This window comes from Chiloscyllium plagiosum, chromosome 3 (assembly GCF_004010195.1).
Source record: "Chiloscyllium plagiosum isolate BGI_BamShark_2017 chromosome 3, ASM401019v2, whole genome shotgun sequence".
Classification (NCBI taxonomy): Eukaryota; Metazoa; Chordata; class Chondrichthyes; order Orectolobiformes; family Hemiscylliidae; genus Chiloscyllium; species Chiloscyllium plagiosum.
The window spans coordinates 137,230,187-137,237,523 of NC_057712.1; the positions used below are offsets into that span (position 1 = coordinate 137,230,187).

Sequence of the window (7,337 nt, forward strand, 5' to 3'; positions counted from 1 at the left end):
GACCCTTCACCCCCAAACCCTCACCCCGACTCTTCAACTCCCCAAACACTCACCCTGACCCCATTCCTCTGACCCTTTGCCCTTCCGAACCCCCAAAAACGTCAACCTGGCCCCATTGCGTGACCCCTCACTCCCAAAGCACACTTCCTGCTTTATTCCCTGCATGCCTCCCTCCCTCCTTTTGATTTGATGTTGAATTGCGTGGGTTTGTTTGAAATGCAGGAAGAAAAGGAAGGTGACTCTTCGAAGGATTCACTGGAGGATCTCTTTCCTGAGGAGGAAGAACACGGCACAGGAAGTGAGCTCCTCTCTATTTTGCACTCTCTCTCTATCTCTGTTCTTCGGCTTCCCTCTACCTCCCTGTTTTATTCATTCTCCCACACTTGCTCTATTCTTCCCTCTTCGGCATCCTCTCGCCCTCTTCTTATTACCCTTCCCCCACCTACTTCCACCTTCCCTCTTTCCTGCACTTTCAGGGAAATGTCGACCTGTATGCCTAGATCCCTCTGTATGTTAATGTTACTGAGGGTCCTGCCATTTTCTGTATACCTCCCTCCTGCATTAGACTTTCCAAAATGCCTCAGCTTGCATTTACACAGAGTCAACTCCATCTGCCATTTCTCTGCCCAAGCCTCTAGTTTGTCTACATCCTGCTGTATCCTCTGGCAATCCTCCTCATTATCCACAGCTCCCTCAATCTTTGTGTTGTTTGCAAACTTACTAATCAGGCCCCCTGCATTCTCCACCAGATCATTTATATCTGTAACAAAGAACAGAGGTCCCAGCACTGATCCCTGTGGGACACCACCCATCACAGATCTCCAGTCAGAATAACACTCTTCACCACCACGCTCTGTGGCAATGCCAGTTCTATATCTATCTTACCAGCTCACCACGATCCCATGCTTTCTGTATCAGCCTGCCATGAGGGACCTTGTGAAAGGTCTTGTTAAAGTCCATATAGATAACATCTACCACCCTGCCCTCTTCAATCATCTCTGTCACTTCCTCAACAACCTCAATCACGTTTGTGAGACTCCACTGCCCTTGCACAAAGCCATGCTGCTCCTCACTAATAAGTCTGTATTTTTCCAAATGTGAATCAATCCTGTTCCTGAGAATCTTGTCGAATAATTTCCATACCACTGGTGTAAGGCTCAGCGGCCTGTAATTTGCCAAATTATCCCTGTTGTCGCCTTAAACAAAGGAACAACTTTAACTTTTCTCTGGGTCTCTCTCTGTTTCCTTGCTGAATGAACTGGTAACATCCATCTGTGGGTCCCGCCCCCTCCTCGCTGGGTCCCGCCCCCTCCTCGCTGGGTCCCGCCCCCTCCTCGCTGGGTCCCGCCCCCTCCTCGCTGGGTCCCGCCCCCTCCTCGCTGGGTCCCGCCCCCTCCTCGCTGGGTCCCGCCCCCTCCTCGCTGGGTCCCGCCCCCTCCTCGCTGGGTCCCGCCCCCTCCTCGCTGGGTCCCGCCCCCTCCTCGCTGGGTCCCGCCCCCTCCTCGCTGGGTCCCGCCCCCTCCTCGCTGGGTCCCGCCCCCTCCTCGCTGGGTCCCGCCCCCTCCTCGCTGGGTCCCGCCCCCTCCTCGCTGGGTCCCGCCCCCTCCTCGCTGGGTCCCGCCCCCTCCTCGCTGGGTCCCGCCCCCTCCTCGCTGGGTCCCGCCCCCTCCTCGCTGGGTCCCGCCCCCTCCTCGCTGGGTCCCGCCCCCTCCTCGCTGGGTCCCGCCCCCTCCTCGCTGGGTCCCGCCCCCTCCTCGCTGGGTCCCGCCCCCTCCTCGCTGGGTCCCGCCCCCTCCTCGCTGGGTCCCGCCCCCTCCTCGCTGGGTCCCGCCCCCTCCTCGCTGGGTCCCGCCCCCTCCTCGCTGGGTCCCGCCCCCTCCTCGCTGGGTCCCGCCCCCTCCTCTCACATCCAGCCTGGCTCTCCGTGGTGTATTTCACAGTTCCTCTGTGTGTTTCTCTCTGCCACAGTCAGTCACCCTCATGGCAGCAGTGCTGTTGCAGCTGCTCAGCAGGGTGGCTATGAGATCCCAGCACGCCTGAGGACCCTGCACAACCTGGTGATCCAGTACGCCTCTCAGGGACGCTATGAGGTGGCAGTGCCCCTCTGCAAGCAGGCACTGGAGGATCTGGAGAAGACTTCAGGCCATGATCACCCTGATGTAGCGACCATGCTCAACATCCTGGCACTGGTGTACAGGTGAGCACTACACCGGGCATGGGGTACACATTGCCAGGCAGCCTGTGTCTCAGTGCTGTCCGTTTCTGATGTGTGCTGAAGCATCTCTCTCATATCTCTACACAGGGACCAGAATAAATACAAGGAGGCTGCCCATCTGTTAAACGATGCCCTGTCCATCAGAGAGAAGACCTTGGGCAAGGACCACCCAGCTGTAAGTGGAGGATGCTGCTGGGGAGACCAGGAGGCAGTATGTGGGATCGGGTCCTGAGCAAACAACCACCCCAACACCTGCACTGTCCGCCCCAACCTCACATCGACTGCCCCATGGCCTCCACCCCTGCACCATCTGCCCTCATCCCACTTCCATTTGGCTCCCCCCAACCACACCCACCTGTACCCCATCTGGCTTCACCCTCATTCCTCATCCAGTTATCCCCATCCGCACTCCACCCCAACCACACCCCCAACCTCATCCCCACTCCCCACCTTCATCACATACCCCAGGGACATGGACAGCACGGGGTTAGATACGGAGTAAAGTTGCCTCTACACTGTCCCCATCAAACATCCCCTGGGACATGGACAGCACGGGATTAGATATGGAGTAAAGCTCTCTCTACATGGTCCCCATTAAACACCCCAGGACAGGGACAGGACGGGGGTCAGTTAAAGAGGAAAGCGCGTTGTTTTCTTGTTTTGAATGATAATGTTGGGTTTCAGGGAGAAGGGGGTCCCAGCTTGAAGAGCTTGTTGACTGACCGATTGCTGTTTGTTGTGAGCAGGTAGCAGCGACGCTGAATAATCTCGCCGTTCTGTACGGCAAGCGAGGCAAGTACAAAGAAGCAGAGCCTCTGTGTAAGAGAGCGTTGGAAATCCGGGAGAAGGTAAGCGTCCTGTGCTTGCAGTGTCGCGTGATAGCGGTCAGTTACAGGATGGAGCTGTCGGACCGTTCACAACAATACAGAGATATCACCTCGAATTGCTTCAAGGTGCAGAGGGAGATAAGGTTCAAAGTTTGGGTGAAGATTTGTAGCTCGGGTGCTCGTTGTTGTGGTTCTGTTCGCCGAGCTAGAAATTTTTGTTGCAAACGTTTCGTCCCCTGTCTGGGTGACATCCTCAGTGCTTGGGAGCCTCCTGTGAAGCGCTTCTGTGGTGTTTCCTCCACCACATTGCGGGGGTATCCGTTTTTGGCAAATACCTTGTATAGGTGTTCCTCTTCCTCTTTTTGCAGTTCTGGTGTGCTGCAGTGTGTTGTGGCCCTTTTGAACAGTGTCTTGATGCAAATAGTGTCTTATGCAACTCCATTTGTGTGTGTTGGGGTGGTTGCTTTCATAGTTCAGGACTTGGTCTGTGTGTGTGGCTTTCCTGTATACCCTTGTGGTGAATTCTCCGTTCGGTGTTCTCTGTACCATCATGTCTAGGAAAGGATACCCGCGCAATTTCATCAACAGATGCCTAAGAGAAAGACAACGGAACGAGGACATGCCGCAACCCAAAGGACTAGCCACACTACCATACATCAGGAGCATTTCAGAACTGACAGTCAGATTACTGCGACCACTAGGACTTATAACAGCACACAAACCAACAGCCACCCTCAGACAACAACTCACCAGAACGAAGGACCCGATACCCAGCATGAGCAAAACTAATGTAGTGTACAAAATCCCATGCAAGGACTGCACAAAACACCATATAGACAACCGGAAGCGGCAGGGACAGGCCACTATAAATGCCGGAGGAAACACCACAGAAGCGCTTCACAGGAGGCTCCCAAGCACTGAGGATGTCACCTAGACAGGGGACGAAACATTTGCAACAAAAATTTCCAGTTTGGCGAACAGAACCACAACAACGGAGATAAGGTTACACCATCACTGAGGGAGTGCCACACTGTCACAGCGTCAGTTCTGAGGGAGTGCCACACTCACAGGGTCAGTGCTGAGGGAGTGCCGCACTGCCGGAGGGTCAGTGCTGAGGGAGTGCCGCACTGCCGGAGGGTCAGTGCTGAGGGAGAGCCGCACTGTCGGAGGGTCAGTGCTGAGGGAGAGCCACACTTTTGAGACTCCTGTGTAGCCTGGTGAATGTGTGCATGAAATATGTTGAGGACGGATTCTTTGGGTAGTGCATTCTCAGGGGCCAGGTTTCTGATTCTTCATTCATGGACTGCAGGTATCCCTTGCTGAGCCAGCTTTTTGCCCATCCCTAAACCACTTCAGTCCTTGATGTCCACAGAGCTTTTCAGAAGGGAGTTCCAGGTATTTTACCAAGCAGCACTGAAGAAAAGATAATAATTTTCCAAGTCACGGTGTTGTCTGATTTGGAGGGGATCTTGTAAGTGCTGGAGTTCCTGTGTGTCTGATACCGTTGTCCTTTGGATGGTAGAGTTTACAAGTTTAAAAGCTGCCTGCCACTGTGCAGTGACCCACGAATAACTCATGATCACATCATCAAGGAGCCTTTAGGTAGCATTCCACATTCAGAGTGAGAGTGAGAAGCCTGAATCTGGAACTGTTGTCTTCAGCTTCACATTGGCACTTACAAGGTATTATGGCCAACATTGACTAAAATTAACTAGAAAAATCATTTTTAAAAAAACCCAGACATTTGAAAGCAGTGGCTGGCCCTTAAGGAGATCTTTAATCCCATTTAACAAAGGTATTGCAAAAAGAATACTCTCAGAAGGAAACACCAGTGTTGTTCACAAGAGAAGTGAACATCGGTAGCAAAGTGAAGGAAAACACAGCCATGTTGTGAACATTACGATCTGGCAGAAGATTGCGCAGGTTTCGAAACCGGCAAAGAATGACAAAGAACAAAATTGCAGCATGAGGCAAGTCAAGCGGGGAGTATACAGACAAGTAAACGAGTCTCTGAAAATATTGAAATCAACAAGACTAGCTGAAGTCAGCACTGAGTCCCTTAGACCGGGAAATTGGAGAATTACTACTGGAAATGAGTACACGGCAGAAAGTTTGACCAATTATAGTGTCTGTGTTCATTGTAGAACACAAATACCATGCAGCATGACTGAAACGCAAGGGGGTACAAGACAGGAAGGAACTGAAGGAAGTGCTGCACAAATATACTGGGGTTTTTTGAGGAAGTAACTAGAATAATTAAGGCAAACCTGTGAATATGGTGTACTTGCATTTTCAGAAGCTTTTTCATAAGGTCTGTCACGAGAGGCTAGTGGGCAATATTAACAGACAATGGGGGTAATATATTGGCATGGATTGAGAATTGGTTGACAGTTAGGAAACAGAGTGTGTGAATAAATAGCTCTTTTTTCAGATTGTAGGCAGTGACCATAGGTTTGCAAGGACGGGTGTTTAGGCTACAGCTATTCACCCGTACATATAAAGGACCTTGTCTTGGAAACTGAATGCAGCATGCTGACGATACAAAACTGGGTGGGATTGTGGTTTGTGAGGAGAATGCATGGAGACTTCAAGGCCATTTAGACATGATGAGTGAGTGTGCAAACACATGGCAGATACAATACAATGTGACTAAATGTGAAGTTATCCAAATTGGTGTGAAGGAACAGAAAGGGAGACTATGATTTAAACCGTGGTCTGTTGGGAAGTGTGGATGTGTAAAGGGATCTGGGAATCCTAATAGATCAGTCAGTGAAAGTAGACAGGCAATTGCAGCAAGCAATTAGGAAGGCACATGATACAATGCCCTCCAGTGCAGAAGGATTGGAATTGAGAAATAGTGATGTCTTCCTTCAGTTATACAGGGTCTTGGTGAGAGCACACCTGGAGCACTGCATGCAGGTTCGGTCTCTCTACCTAAGGAAGGATAGACCACCCATAGAGGGTCTGCAGTGGGGGGGGAGGTCCCTGGACTGATACTGGGGATGGTAGGGCTCTCCCATGAGAGAGATTGGTTCAACTGGGCCTGAATTCACTGGAGTTTAGAAGGATGAGTGGGATATGATTGAAATGTCTAAAATTCAGCAGGTTTGGACAGACGAGATGTAGGATGAATGTTTCCCTGCATGGGGAGTCCAGAACCAGCCATCATAGTCCCAGGATACTGAGATGAGAAAATACTTCTTCACTCAGACGTGAGTAAACCTGTGGGATTTACTACTACAGGCAGCTGTGGTGACAGGTTTCTGAGTGTATTCAAGAAAGAGATTGATAATCTTTTTGATTATCACAACATCGAAGGATATTGCAAGGTTTGTAGCTCAGGTTGAGGTTTAGGGTGTAGGTTTGCTCCCTGAGCTGTAGGTTTGATATCCAGATGTTTCATTACCTGGCTAGGTAACATCATCAGTGGTGACCTCCAAGTGATGTTACCTAGCCAGGTAATGAAACGTCTGGATATCAAACCTACAGCTCAGCGAGCAAACCTACACCCTAAATCGAAGGATATGTGGAATTGGCACATTCTCCCCATGTCTGCGGATGCTCCCACAGTCCAAAGATGTACAGGTAAGGGTGGATTGGCCATGTTAAGTTATCCATAGTGTCCAGGGATGTGAAGGCTAGGTAGATTACCTGTGGGACATTTATGGGGACAGGGTGAGATGTCCTTTGGAAGCTTAGTTAAGACTCAGTGGTCACATTCCACACTGTAGGGAATACATATTTGGGGAAAGTGGAAATATGGCAATAAGATCGAGATTAGCCCTGATCGTGTTGAATGACAGATTGTGTTTGTACTTGCAGTTTCATGTTGTGTCTCACTGTGCCAGTGGTATTTTGTGAATAATTGTGGCCTCAGCACTGATCTGTGTTGTGGATGTACTGAGCTGTCCGACATGGTGTTTGCCTTACATAGGTCCTGGGCAAAGATCACCCTGATGTAGCCAAACAGCTGAATAATCTGGCGCTGCTGTGTCAGAACCAGGGCAAGTATGAGGAAGTGGAGTACTATTACAGACGTGCCCTGGAAATCTATGAGTCTCGGCTTGGACCTGATGACCCAAATGTGGCCAAGACCAAGAACAATCTGGTAAGCTGTCAGGGTCAGACCGGTGGGTGGGGCCCAATGAGGGGGTGTGGGTGGGGCCCAATGGGGGGGTGTGGGTGGGGCCCAATGGGGGGTGTGGTGGGACATGAGGAGCCACTGGGTGTGGGCAGGGCCAAGGGGTGTGGGTGGGGGAGCGAGACCGAGAGGTGTGGTCAGCGCTGAGCCCTGG

General features: G+C 51.3%; 1 protein-coding gene across 1 annotated transcript in view; it reads left to right on the forward strand.

Moving 5' to 3' along the window:
- The window catches only part of LOC122540242 (kinesin light chain 1-like), a 75,259-nt gene that overhangs the window by 59,749 nt on the left and 8,173 nt on the right, over positions 1 to 7,337 (forward strand). The window contains exons 3-7 of the mRNA XM_043675661.1: positions 223 to 289; positions 1,969 to 2,197; positions 2,303 to 2,390; positions 2,962 to 3,063; positions 6,977 to 7,172. Coding sequence (XP_043531596.1) covers positions 223 to 289; positions 1,969 to 2,197; positions 2,303 to 2,390; positions 2,962 to 3,063; positions 6,977 to 7,172 — 682 coding nt within the window. The remainder of the gene's footprint in view (positions 1 to 222; positions 290 to 1,968; positions 2,198 to 2,302; positions 2,391 to 2,961; positions 3,064 to 6,976; positions 7,173 to 7,337) is intronic.